At 46.0% G+C, this 14,474-nt stretch overlaps 1 protein-coding gene across 1 annotated transcript in view; it reads left to right on the top strand.

Annotated features, from left to right (window-relative positions):
• The window catches only part of GOLGA5 (golgin A5), a 37,146-nt gene extending 33,626 nt beyond the window's left edge, over positions 1 to 3,520 (top strand). Inside the window, exons 10-12 of the mRNA XM_006879110.1 lie at positions 309 to 414; positions 1,159 to 1,222; positions 3,440 to 3,520. Of these exons, the coding sequence (XP_006879172.1) occupies positions 309 to 414; positions 1,159 to 1,222; positions 3,440 to 3,520 (251 nt within the window). The remainder of the gene's footprint in view (positions 1 to 308; positions 415 to 1,158; positions 1,223 to 3,439) is intronic.
• The last annotated feature ends 10,954 nt before the right edge of the window (positions 3,521 to 14,474 follow it).

Here is a 14,474-nt window from a genome sequence, read left to right as displayed (position 1 = left end):
GGGGGTGGATCACTTGGAGAGGGGGTGGATCACTGGGAGAGGGGGTGGATCACTTGGAGAGGGGTGGATAACTTGCAGACCCTAGAAATCAAAGCAGTGTAGCGAGTGCCGGCGCTCAGAGGTCCCACTGCACTGTGTAATCAACGTGCCCATCTTTCTCTGTGCTTTGTTTTGTTGCGTGTAATGCTTAGAAGGTTGGCTTTGAGAATTTCTCCTGTATGTGACAATGTGCACTCTGCTCTCATTTAGTTAGAAAGCTGATTTTGGGGTCAGGACATTAACTTGTCCGTATCCTGTTGTTTAAGCAGGCACACGTCTGCGCAATGTTCCTGTCCTTTTTAACGACGCAGAAACCAACCTGGCAGGGATGTATGGAAAAGTCCGCAAAGCTGCCAGTTCCATTGACCAGTTCAGGTAAGAGATGCTGGCGCAGTGAGTGGTGGAGCGCAGTGAGCGGTGGAGCGCAGTGAGCGGTGGACCGGCCACTGTTGTCTGTCCCGGCAGGCAAAGCTGATGTTGGATAGTGGCAGTTCCCCGTAATGGCCTTCTTGGTGGAAGGGAAATGTTGCCAGGAGATGTTCACTGTGTTCATTTGAGCTTCTGTAATCACGCCTTTAAAAAGTCTGCATCTGTGCAGAACTTCCAGACCGCCTGATTACAGGTAACGTCCCTCTTAGGTGCTTCCCAGGCCACCTCTTGTAATCTCTTTAGTCCTCAAGAAGGAACAAGCTTGCCTCCTGCAGTTGTAACCACAGCATTAATAGAAACAGCTTCAGTTTTAACAGCCAAACCCAGCTGTGACTTGTCTATGTGGTTGTTTTAAGCAATCATGCGAGAATCCACAGTGAATGCTGTATTTTGTAGTTGTTGCTGTTGTTGTGAACCATCCAGTTAGAATAGACCCAAAGCTGACCCTCCAGCAGGTTTGCAGGGGCAGAGAATCGCACAGGATGAGATTGCCCATCCTTCTCCTGTGGAGCGGCTGGTGGATTTGAACCATGTACCTTTGGGATTGCAGTGCAGCTTTGCACTAGGCCACCAGAGCTCCCATTTCTGTAGTTGTTGCCTAAATAGTTTAAATAAGTGGCATATTTGGAAGCATCATGAGATGCAGAAAATGTATTTGGAGTATAATTCTCTTATCTCCTGTCTGCACAGTATCCGCCTGGGAATTTTCCTCCGAAGATACCCCATCGCCCGGGTGTTTGTAATCATATACATGGTAAGTAAACTTGTGTGAAAACCAGTGCTGCCCTTGGCTTTTCATGTTGTTTTGTTTTTAGTAGCAGTTCAGCAATCAATTTTGAGAGACTAGAACCCATTTTTGGTACTTAATGCAATATGACAATAACTGATTCAATATGTCTAAAAATGAACTGTTGCTTTGTGCCATCGATTCAGAACTGACTCATAGCTGACCCTCCAGCAGGTTTTCAGAGGCAGTAAATCACATGAGATAAGATTGCCCATCCCTCCCCCGTGGAATTACTGTGTGGATTCAAGCCATGTGCCTTTGGATTGACAGCACGACTCCTTACCAATAAATCATCACTCTACAGTAGACTGTAAATACAGTTAATAGCTTACTGCCCTTTTCAAGCCTCTTTAATGATAAAAACATGATACAAACAATTGCTTGTGTTTTTATCTTGATGTTGTCAGATGCTTTAATTGCTCTCATGGTATGTTTTCTAAGAAGACTCTACAGTATATTTGAGATTTGTTTTGCTCCAGTAAAATGGCTGCAATAATTGCTGAACTATTTTACATGTGTGGTGTGCCTGAAAGGGTCTCTCGACTGGTCTGAGTGTCTGTCGAAGAGTAATTGAGGGAAAAGAAACAGAAACACACTTAAGAGATTATGCTGTGATCCACTAGAGGGGAGAGTTACTCTTTTAAAGAGAAACCCTTTTTACAAGGGAGGACGAGAGGGTCCAGCCAACACTGAAGGGTGTCCAAGGACTCTGAGCATCTCACAGCATCCCCATGGTGGGGGGTGGGTGTCCCGGGATGACCAGCAGCATGTGGCCACTGTCCATGAGCAGTGGGGATTGTTGCCCACTTGGAGGGTACCTCTCTATCGTCATGACAGCACTCCAGTGGGGAGAAGTAGTGAGCTTGTGCGCTGAAGACCATGCTGCCTGTTTACACCCTGCTATGGGTTTGGTGTTGACTCACACTGACCCTGCAGTAGACAGTGAACTAACTTCCCAGAAGGTCCCTGCAGTACAGAGTGAACCACCCAGAAACAGGGTGAACCACCCAGAAGGTCCCTGCAGTACAGGGTGAACCACCCAGAAGGTCTCTGCAGTACAGAGTGAACCACCCAGAAGGTCCCTGCAGTATAGGGTAGAACTCCCAGAAGGTCCCTGCAGTACAGGGTGAACCACCCAGAAGGTCCCTGCAGTATAGGGTAGAACTCCCAGAAGGTCCCTTTACAGCAGTAGATGTTCACATCTTTCTGCTGAGGAGTGGCTGATGGTTTCGAACCTCAGCAGCTAAGCCCTTATCACTGTTGCACCGGGGCTCCAGAGTAGATCAGGCGTCAGACTCTGTTCAGCCCCTGAAACCTGACCCCTAGCTCGCTCCATCGAATCACGGCTAACCCACCTCTAAAGCACTGACATGCTCTGTTCCTTGAGTTCTTTCCAGCATTTTCTTGTGTCTCTGTCTCTTGTGTCTCTTCCCATTGTGTCTTAAATTCCAGACTTCACGTCTCTTCACTGAGAATTCTGCATGACTAACTCCTTAGGGAGCTCTGGTGGCTCCCACAATAATTCTTTATCCACTCTGTAGTGTACTTAACTCATTTCGTTGTTGGTTCATCCATTATTTCATGATCTTCCCAATAAACGGGTACCGGGAGCCCTGGCTTCTTGTTTGACCCATGGCCGTCCAGTGGGTTTTCAGAGGCAGTAAATCTCAAGGAACGAGACTGCCCATCTTTCTTTCCGTGAAGCAGCTGGTGAATTTCAACCATGTGCCTTTGGGTTGGCAGCCCAGTTCTTTACCACTAAGCCACCAGACGCGTCCTGGCGGGGCAGTGGTTTAAAGTGCTCAGATTTTGAGCAGAGAGGTTAATGATGTGGCAGTGGATTGGGTGTGGTAGTGCAGTGGTTAAGTGCTTGGCTGCTTACCACAAGATGTGGAGTTGGAATCCACCAGTCGCTTCTCGAGATAGAAGGGTGATCAGCTTGTGTCAGGATTCCAGCCGTGGGGACCCTGAGGGTCCTCTGTCCTGCAGGGTCACTCCGAGTTGGGATCCACTCACTGGCAGTGAGGTTGGTTTGGGGAGCAGGTTGTGAGCCCTGCAATGTCTCAAGCACAGTGCTGGGCACATGTGGAAAACCAGATGAGGTGGAGAGCTTGCCCAGGGCATGGCGGGCCTGGGAAAGGCCGACTTCGTGCCTGATCCACGCTTCATTTCTTCTTCCTGTAGGCTTTGCTTCACTTGTGGGTCATGGTCGTCCTGCTCACCTATACCCCAGAAATGCACCATGACCAGCCATACGGCAAGTGAGCCCGTCGAGCGCCTTGAGGGCTTGCTGGGCTTGTTCTGGACCTGGGATCAGAAGCGCCTGAAGTCCCCGAGGAGGGGGCACAAGATGATTTTATCTCTGCCAGCTTTTAATTTTTTAAGTTATTACATGAATACTCTACGACCTAATCTCTTTCTGACTTCCTTCAGATGGTGGTAAGCGTTTCTAGAACAGTAATTTAACAAGCTCAGCTCCGCTTTCCTGAGATCAGTGATCCAGAGATTGTCCATGCGCAGAGGGGCTGGGGTTCAGCTCTGTGCAGACCATCCTGCATTTTAGGTCACCGATTGTGGGCTATAATCAGGGAAATGAATTGTATTTAGTAATATAAATAAAAAGTTTTCTTTTTGATAATTCAGTCTGCTCTTGTGTTTGATATTTTTAACTGCAGCCCCATTTCCTTTCCCCCATGTTTCAGGACTGATAAGTGTAAAAATATTTTTATAAATGCATAAATAAAATTGTGCTTTTTGTCTTTTAAAATTTTTTTTTTCATCCCTTCTATACAATAATTTCCCGTTTCACCTTTAGTGTGTCCAGGCCGAAGTCAGCAGCAGAAAACCTCTTATGGCCGAGTGATTCCGGTGCATAGTGCTCTGCTCAGTGCAGAGCGGCCTCGGAGGGTTCCGGGCTGAATCTCTGTGAGAGCTGCCATGTCTTTCTCCCACAGGAGCAGCTGCTGATCCAAACGGCCCAGCTTAGGTTCTCAGCTCAGTGCTTAAAACCACTCTTCCCCCAGAGCTCCTTGCGGGAATGAGAGGTGCCCCTGCTGCCCCATGAGTCCCTCCTTTTCCCCTCTCCGCCCCCACTCTGTGCTCCCCCTTCTGTCTTCTGTATCTCCCCCTGGGTTCTCCTCTGCCTCCTGCACCTTAGCCCGCCTCCTGCGGACTGCAGTGAGGAGGCAGGTCTGTTTCCACAACTGCAGCCCTGCACTTTGGAAGCCTGCAGTGCTGAGAACTCTTCTTTGAGGAGAGACGTTGCTTTGCGTTGGCTGTGGTGTCTGGTTGACTTTCCTTTTCATCTGCATGTGTGAATTCTTCAGTTACTCTGTCACCTGGGTGGGTCCAGGCTCTCCAGATGTCATTAATAGATGGCGTTCTCACCACACAGGGCCTTAGTCCTCCCTACCGGAGAATTCTCTTTGAAGCAGTCAGCTTGGTGCCTAGCAAAACTTGTCCAGTTTCTAGTCTGATGATACTATTTGGTTTATGTTGTTGTAATGTGCCATCAAGTCACCTGGGTACAATAGCTCTGAACCCTGCTCTATCCTGAGCCAGTCTTGCTGACACCAACACACCCACCCCCATTACCACAGTCACTGTGTCACTTCGTCTCTTCTGGGGTTTTCTCTCCTGCACTGACCCTCCACCCTTCCAAGCATGTTTCTAAACATTGCTTCCACACTTTGCAAATCCTTGAGAATTTTTGTTACACTGTAAGATGTGGTATGTTGGGGTTTTTTTAACAGAAAATTGAGTTTCAAGATCACCTAAGCTATTGGACTTCTTTCCAAGCTGGGCATGCATGAAAAGGCAGATTTTTATATCCTTAAAAGTGAGTCTTCTGAGAGTGAGTGGAGGGCAGAGGAGGAGACGCAGCCTGGCTTATTAGAGGATTGCACTCCTGCGGTCTCGGGTCTGATGACCCTTCATGCTCCCCAGGAAGTCAGAGCTGACGCAGGCAAAGAAAGGCAGCCTTCACTCTGTTCTTCTCGTTTGGAAACATTTCAGGGAAAATGATTCAAACCAGGTGACACATTTCGCATGGTCAGGAGCACAGGCTTCCTGGTGAGAACTGCCAGACTTCCCGGCAGAGCGCGTCTGGGCTTCAGTGGACGTGTCTCTAAATCTTCGGAGCGGACTGGACACATTTTTGCATTTGGACTTGTTTGACAAAGTGTTTCTGGACTTATTTTTCTGCACGTAAATCTTCCTTCGATTGGAATTCGGTTTCAGTATTCTGGACCACTGACAAACTGGAGAATTTTTTTAGAGTGTTACCATACTGTAGTCCTCAGTGGGACATCCTTGTCATTTAATACTTTTAACAGATGTCCTTGGCAGAGCCCCCCGCTTCCATTTGTCCAATAAACTTGGACAAAGGCTCCCTCCTCCAATTCCACCGCTGTAGCCGTCCCACCGTACCCCCTCATGGCAGGGCTCTGGTTCAGCCATGGCTGCTGCCACCATAGGGGTAGCTGAAGCAGGAATGTCTGGTCCCAGAGGGTGTCCTGCATTCTCTTGCTGCTTCAGGGAAAGTCTCCTGCTGCTGGATTGCTCAGCTTGGAGGAAGACTGGCCAATCCCCTTATGGATAGGCTAGCATGCCCTATTTGCATATTCCCGCCCATCTACATGGCACAATCGGACACTGAGTAGGAAAGTCATATTGAAAGATGAACTCCACGGCAGCCAATTTGCCCAATGCAGTTTTGATGTCTTGGTTGCTGCCACGATTGGCATTGATTGTGGACCCAAGTGACATGAGATCTGGGACAGCTTCAGAACTTTCTCCATGTAGAAGCATTTAAAGTGTTGACTATGAAGTGTTGAGGGGTTGGTTCTGGGTTTTTTTGCTTTTTGTTTGGTTGGTGTTTTGTTTTTGTTTTTGTTTGTTTGTTTTTGCGTGTGCACACAATAAACTGCTTTATTCACTATCAGGACCGTCAGCTCTCCCGCCTCCCACTATCCTGGTGGCTTTGCCTTCAGTCTCGGATATCAGCGACCCATCCGCACCTATGGAGACAGGTGCGATTAGGAAAGAAGGGCTCTGAAGTGTTAAGAAGCACAGTTGTCCCGTTCAGGACAAAGATGTAGCTGACCAAGCCACGGTGTCTTCAGCCACCTCATAGGAGCGCCGCCGGTGTGGCCCACGGGGCGTTGCACTGCTGACTCAGAGGCACTGCCTCTGATGCCTCAGATCCTTCAGTGGCTCCACAGGAAAAAGATGGACAGTGTCCTGCGTGATGGACAGCTGAAGACCCGCTAAAGGGTCAGCTCGGAGTGCGTTCCGTTTCCACAGTAATGCAGAGTTACCTTCATATACCTGTGAAAACTGGACCGTGAATAAAGAAGACCAAAAAGAAGATGCATTTGAATTAGAGTGTTTGTGAAGAGTATTACATGTAACCCTGGACTGCCCAAAGAACAAATACCCGCTGGGAAGAAGGGTACCCAGGATGGTCTGTAAAACTGAGGATGGTGTGACTTCATTGCACACGCTTTGGATCTGTTATGGGGGTGGGGTGGGGGTGGTATACACTTCCTGGAGAAGGACTCTGCTTAGTAGAAAGTCAGCAAAATATATCTAGTTGTCATCATCTGTATTCCTCATTTAACAACATCGTTAGGTTCTAAAAAGACCCAGGTCATTATGTGAAAATGGACTATATGAGAAAATCTAAGTCAAGTGAAATTGGAGGATGTTTACATTACATCACTCTGAGACCACTGAGAATCGTGGCCCAATCAAGCTGATACATGAGCACCACAGCCAGCATCGGCTTGCCTCACACCTCAGCGTTTGTTACAGCCAGACCCAAGTTATTAGAATGTGGAAAAGAGATATTTTTTATTTATTGATTTTTTTTAACTATTGTCACCTTTTCAATCTATATGCAGAACAGATCATTCAAGAGGCTGGACTTTATGAGCAAGAGTGTGGCATCAGGATTGGAGGAAGACTCATCAACAACCTGCGTTATTCAGATGGCACAACCTTGCTTGCTGAAACTTAGGAAGACCTGAAGCATTTACTGCAGAAAGTCAAGGACTGTGGTCTTTAATATGGATTGAAGCTCAACATCAAGAAGACAAAGGTTCTCACCTCTGGGCTAATTGGCAGCACCATGATGGATGGAGAAGCGATTGAGATTGTTAATAGCTTCAGCTTACTCAGCTCCACAATGAACATTTTTGGCACCAGTGACCTGGAAATCAAAAGATACATTGCATTGGGGAAGTTTGCTATTGGGACCTCTCTAGAGTACTGAGAAACAATTATGTCAGTCTAGAGATTAAGATGCACCTGATCCAGGTGGTCTTCGCAATTTCTTGCTATGCATCAGAGAGCTGGGCAATGACTAAAGATGACAGAAGAATTGATTCCTTTGAGTTGTGGTGCTGGAGAAGAGTATTGGCCATACCTTGGACTGCGAAGAGAACAAACTGTTGGAGATGGTGAAACCAAGTTTCTCCTTGGAGGCTAGGATTTTGAAGCTCCATCTCTCATATTTTGGGCACATGACCAAGAGGGACAGGTTCTTGGAGAAGGACATCATGCTTGGAAGGGTGGAGGGACGGCGCAGGAGAGGGAAACCCCAGATGAGATGGAATGATAGAGTAAGCACGGCAATGGCATTAAGTGTGTCCGAGTCGGTGAGACTGGCTCAGGCCAGAGCAGGGTTCAGAGTTATTGTACATGGGATCAGTATGAGTCAAGGATGACTCAGTGGCACATAGCAGCAACAACATTGTCATAAATGTGCAGTTGTTCACATAAATGTGAACTAGACAATTCCTACGTGAAGAATGTTGGTGTTCTATGCCATCGAGTGGCTGGCACTCCAGTGGGTTTTCAGAGACTGTAAATCCCGTGGAAAGAGATTGCTCATCTTTCCCCTACATAGCGCCTATCTGGTGGATTTGAACCATGTGCCTTTAGAGTGATAGTGCAACTCCATAGCAGTAGACCACTACAGTTCCCCTAATTATTAGTTGTTATATGCCGTTTAGTTATGTTAGTTATATAAACAAAACTACCCAAACACTCTTCTTCCTGCTTTGTTGATTCTTTCCTGTGCTATGCTTTCTGTTTATGATCTCTTCATTTCCCTTGCTTTTTGCTGGAGTTGTCACCATCTGAGTATTGTTGTTAGGTGCTGTGAAGTATGACTCATAGCAGCACTATGATCTATAGCTCTGAACCCTGTGCCAACCTCAAAGTTTCTTGACACGATCAAACCTATTGCTACGGTCACTCTGTAAATCCACCTGACTCAGGGTCTCCCTGAGGGTCTGCTGACCCTCCACCTTTCAAAGTATGGTGTCATTCTCCAAGGAATAGCCTCTCTTAGCACCATGCTCACAGCATGAGAGAGGAGGCTTCACCATCCTTGCCTCCAGGGAGCACCCTGGCCGAACCTCCAAGACATACCTGTTTTTCCTCTTGGCCATCTGTGGGATATTCAGAACTCTCCCACAGCCCCACCACTCAAGGACATCACTTTTCCTTGTCATTCTTGTTCATTGTCCAGCTCTCAGATGCATAGCAAATGATTGAAAAGACTGGACGTAATCAAGCACACCTTAGTCCTTTAACTAACATTATTGCATCTCAGTAATTTAGAGAAGTGCTTGACTTCAGACTTAGCCAGTGCAGTCCGTCTCCTGACTACTGGAACCAAGTATAATGATTGTGGATCCAGTAAGCTGAAGTAATTGACAGTTTCAATCTTTTACCATCCATCAAGATGCCTAGCAGTCCAGGGTGTTTTTTCCTTTTTTTTTTCAAATGATGTCTTTCTTTTTAATTAATTAATGTTCCTACTTTATTTACAAAACTCTAATACAAATTCAAACAAATTATTTCAATTTCCCTCACCCCCCCCATCAAATTGTATAACCAGATGATTAATCCCCTCTTCCCCCTGCACATCCACATCCCTCTGCTTCCAGCCTCTCCCACCCCTCCTGAATCCTTATACTCATTCTATAATAACAGTTTTATACAATATTTATCCTTGTGGGACTGAGTTAGTTCACTCAGCATAATGCTCTCCAGTCCCTCCCAAGTTAGATAATAATTTACAAAGTTATTTCTCCTGTGTGCTGCATAGTATTCCATTGTGTGAATGTACCATAATTTCTCAATCCATGTGTTTGTGGTTGGACATTGGAGCTGTTTCCATGTTCTTGTGATGGTGAATAACGCTGCTATGAACATTGGTGTACAAATCTCAGCTTGTGTCTCAGTTCTCATATTCTTAGGGTATATTCCAAATAGTGATTGTTTTCTTGATGCCAAGATGTAATCCATATTGAAGACTGTTGTGCTTGATCTTCTGGTAGCAAATATTTCAAGTCCTTCTCTCTTTCAGGAAGCAAAGTTCTATCATCTCCATACAGAAGGTCATTGATGAGTCCTCCTCCAATCCTGATGCTATATTCATATTCATAGAGCCCACCTTCTTGAATAATTTGATCAGTGTACAGATTGAATAGGTATGGAGAAAAGATACAGCCCTGATGCACACCTTTCTTAATTTTAAACCATGCAGTGTTCCCTTGTGCTGTTTGCTAACAGCTTGTTGGTCTTGGTAAAGGTTTTACATGAGTACAGTCAAGTGTTTTGGGATTCTCTCTCTTACCAATGTTAGCCATAGTTTGTTATAATCCACACAACATAACATGACAAAATTATCAGATTATTAGTATCTTACTTGCTGGTCACTTCTAGGACCTAAGAGTAGCGAGGGACAAGCCTCTTCCTTAGTTTCAGAGGGAAAGACAGACTAAGTGTGTTGTGTGTCACTAAAAGTGTGATGAGAAAAAATGAAGTGGGGTGAGGTTATGGAGAAGGGTGGGAGGAAGGCCAGCAAGGTGGATAGACTGGTGGGCCATGAAGAACATGGGGCAGTTCTTGGGGAAAATGCCACAGTATGTACTGTAGGAAAGGATTTCATGTTTGGCGTATTGTGTAAAGAGAGAGGGGAGAGGCAAGAAATGGGAGAGCTTGCAATCAGCAATTTCTGCCCAAGTCCTAAGGTTGTTACAAACTCAACAGTATAAATAATCAGATAACCAGTTAAGATTTCACCCTTTCATGAATTGCTGAAACTGTTCAGTCACACTGATTGTTGACAAAAATCTTTGATATAAAGTGACAACTGGTCAGGTATTGATGCAACATTCTAGTAGAAATGGCACCCAGAGGTTTAACCAAAGATACAGACTCAGGAGACTTTTTCATTGATATAAGCAGAGATATTTCCTTATCCAGTATGGAGAGGAGGTCAAGTGGTTCCTGTGTTAATGGAAATGGCCCTTGCGTTAAAGCTTTTACTGTTCTAAGCAGGCTAGGCAAGTTCAAAGTCTTAATTGATATGTCCTTGAGTGATTTCTCACAATGTTATGGCTGGCTTGGTGGTTTGAAAGCTAAAGAAAAGCCCGGGAGGGCTTTCACATGACACCTGGACTTCTCTTAGGACTCAAAAGCCAGTTAGGTTTCAACTGTGTGATGCAACTTACTGCGAATCAGACGCCCTTGTGCATTAAAGCTCTAAAGCACAATCCAGTTGAAAACTGGGCAGAGACATGAATAGACTACTACACAAAAGAAGTCATTCAGATGGCCAGTAAGCATCTGAGGAACCTCTCTCGCTCATTAGCTGTCAGAGATGCAAATCAAAACAACCATGAGATACCATTTCAGTCTGCAATACTAGCAAAGTTCAATAGGCTAGGAAACAGCAGATGCTGACAGGATGTGGAGAGATTGAAACACTCACATGCTGCTGGTGGAACTACGGAATGGTGAAATCACTGTGGAAAACGTTAGGAAACATCTTTTTAAAGTCAGAAACAGAAATACCATGTGATTAAGCAATCCCGTTACTAGGTATATGTATCCCAAAGAAATAAGCTCGGGCAAGAAAAAGATTGATGCATCTGTGTTCATTACAGCATTATTTATAATAGCTAAGGGATATAGACAACATAGTGCCCAACAACTGATGAATGGATAAACTATTGTAAACACATACAATGGAATGCTATGCTATGCTATGCTATGCTATGCTATGCTATGCTATGCTATGCAATATTAATAAGGAAGAATTTGGGGCGAGCTCTGGTGGCCTAGTGGCAGGAAGCTATACTGCAGTCCCAGAGGTGCGCAGTTCAGATCCACCAGATGCTCTGCTGAAGAAGGAGGAACAATTGCCTCCTGTACCAGTCAGATCCAATTTGACGGTACACACATAAAAAATAAAAAGTAAAAATTAAAAAAAAAAGAATTTGGGAGAATCACCCCACAACTCCCCTGGTCTTCACTGGCCCATAAGCTCAAAAGCCCTCCCTGTCTTATTCTACAACCTAGTCTTGGGCCCCTACACTTATTCCAATTTTATTGTATTTTAACATAAATAATGCATATGTTACTTTTTTTCTCCCAAACTTCACAACCCCCTTAAGCATGGCATTTCAAGCTATGCATGTTATTGTGGGGGAGGTGGTATCTGAGCAAGTGATTTATTTGGATGGGGGGATTACTGTAATCTCCACCTCTTGCTCATTGGGTGGTGTGATTTTTTGAGTCCTTTCAGTGAAGTGCTTGGCTACTAACTGAAAGGTTGGTAGTTCCAATCCACCTAGAGACTCCTCGGAAGAAAGGCTGCTAACTACAAGGTTCAGAGGTTCAGGTTCCCCACAGTTTCTTTGGAAGAAAAGTCCTGATGATTTATGTCTGCAAACCCAGCCACTGAGCAGCAGTGACATTCATGGAACTACCATGATCTGAGGCTACAGGGTCTTTTAGAAGTGGTGCCTGTTTCTAAGCAATTGCTTCTTTACCGACACCAAGAGGTGTCCCATTTCACCCTCTCCTCGAGAGAACAGTGACTGAGACACTCATGGGCAGATCGCCCCCGTTCATGGCAGCATTTCGCCCAGAGCTGACTCCAGCTCCTCATTCCCTCATTCTCATCCAGCACAGCCCTGGAAGAGGCCCCCTGAACTCTCTGCCCTGGGCTGCTCCTTGGAAATCTGTGGACAGTCTCTCTCCCTCCCTCTCTCTCGCTCGTTCTCTCTGCTCTCCTGTCTGTCTGTCTGTCTGTCTCTCTCTCTCTCTCTACACACACACACACACACCTTGCTGGTCTCACTCTGGGGAGCTCGGTGTGTTTGTCTTGACATCAGGCGTGATCTCTGAACAATTGGCACCAACACAAATTCCACTCACCCAGCATCTCATCTTACAGACCAGCAAATGGAGTCAGAGCCCAGCCAGGCCCACTAATCAGTGACAGAAATCAGATCGAGCGTGCTTTCCGCTAGTGTATCGTCTTCATAAATCTCCAAGTTTGGATGATTTGCTTAGGGAACATGTCAGTTTACCCAATCTGTCTGGCACAGTGTTCTGTTTCCTGACTCGCAGCCCTGAGTCACTGGAGAAAGTCAGCCAGCCTGCCGTATTCTCAAATAACCCCACGTCCTGGGACAAAGCCAGGTGCCTTCTGATGCAAGGTCATTGCTCTTTAGAGACAGAGGAGGCAACTGTGTGCCCCCCACCCTCTGACACATCTCCTTGCACTCCAGGTCCAGAACCCCCATCAGCACCCCCACCAGCCGTGCTGGCAGGAAAAGACCTGCTCCAGCAGGGAGACCCGAAGGCCGGCTTGCTTTCCAGTCTCCAAATTGGATCTAAACATGTATTGCAAATACAATGTGCAAAAATCGGTTGTGAGATTCCCCCATCCCTTGTCTAATAGAGCAATGTTCTTCAATTGTAGGAAACTCAGAAAAGTATAAAGAAGAAAACATCGCTCAGCTGTAACCTGCTTCCCAAATGAACACTTCTGCTGGCTTTGGTCTGCTTCCTGCTGGTTTCTTAACGTCTATGTAGGAAAGTCTAGTGGAAGGGAGGAGAGAGAGAGTGAACAACTTATGGATGAAGGTGTACATGTGCACAATTGTTTCATTTTAATTGTATTTTAAAATCATCTAATATCCAAATAGCCTGTTGTTGTTAAGTGCCATCGAGTCGTAAGTGACTCATAGCAACCCTATGAAGGAGAGTCCTGGACACCTGAATAACTTTTGTCCTTTCTCCAGGTTCATAGGTTTTCTGGAGGCAAGCTATTTCGGAAGTGGATGCCACTCCTGCTTCCAAGCTTGTTTTAACCTGGGAGTTCCACCCAACACCGTCCACCATGGGTAAACATTATCACATTTGACACATCAGTGTCACAGTGTTCGGCTTCACAGCAACCACAAGTTACCTCTCTACAGCAAGTGGACATACCAGAGTTACACGACCTAGAAGAATGTTTCACCAAAAACAGTTAAAAGCAGGCCTGAGGGCCGCTGAGTAGAGTCACCCACCTTTGGCTTGGGAGCATGGCTTTCTGTCTGCTAGGCCAACTGCTCGTGTGCTCTCTCTCTCTTTCTTTCCTCTGTTGTTGGTGTTGTTGTTGTTGTTAAGTGCCATCAAGTCGCAGGTGACTCATAGCAACCCTATGGATGAAAGTCCTGGACACCTGTATTATAAATCTTCTAATCAATGCAGTTCATAGGGTCGCTGTGAGTCGTCTACGACTCGACAGCATTAAACAACAATAACAATGATGACGACCAAGAGAGAGCTACGTTGGCGTAGTGGAAGGAAGCTGTGCTACCAAGCCGAAGGTGGGTGATTGTCATCTGTGGCCCTCGGCCAGGTTCAAATTGTCTTCCTGTCAAACATTCTTCTAGGTGGTATAGCACTGGTCTGTGCGTTGCTGTACAGAGGTAACTTGTGGTTACTGTGATGCTGAAGACTGTGACAGTGATGTGCCAATCGTGGTAATGGGCACCCATGGTGGACAGTGTTGGCTGAAGCTTCCCGACTAAATCAAGCCTGGAAGCAGGAGTGGCATCCACTTCGGAAATGGCTTGCCTCCGGAAACTCTATGTATGAACAGTGCTCAGGCTGTTCGTTCATAGGTTCGCTATGAGTCGTCTACAACTCGATGGCATTAAACAACAACAATCAATCAATGCAGTATACAGAGCAAAAACTCCTCGCACTTCAGCCCTGCTCCATACACCTCCTGTCACCTAGTGCAGCTGTAACCGAGGCACCACAAGGGGAGGGCTTTAACAAGCAGAAACGTATCCTCTTGTCAGTTAGGATGCTCACACTCACCTCACACTCACTCGCTCACTCACTGCTGTGGAGT

This window comes from Elephantulus edwardii, unplaced genomic scaffold (genome assembly GCF_000299155.1).
Source record: "Elephantulus edwardii isolate Elephantulus edwardi_28Jun2011 unplaced genomic scaffold, EleEdw1.0 scaffold00002, whole genome shotgun sequence".
Taxonomy (NCBI): domain Eukaryota; kingdom Metazoa; phylum Chordata; class Mammalia; order Macroscelidea; family Macroscelididae; genus Elephantulus; species Elephantulus edwardii.
Note: the sequence above shows the minus strand (reverse complement) of the source record. Positions and strands in the feature narration are given on the sequence as shown.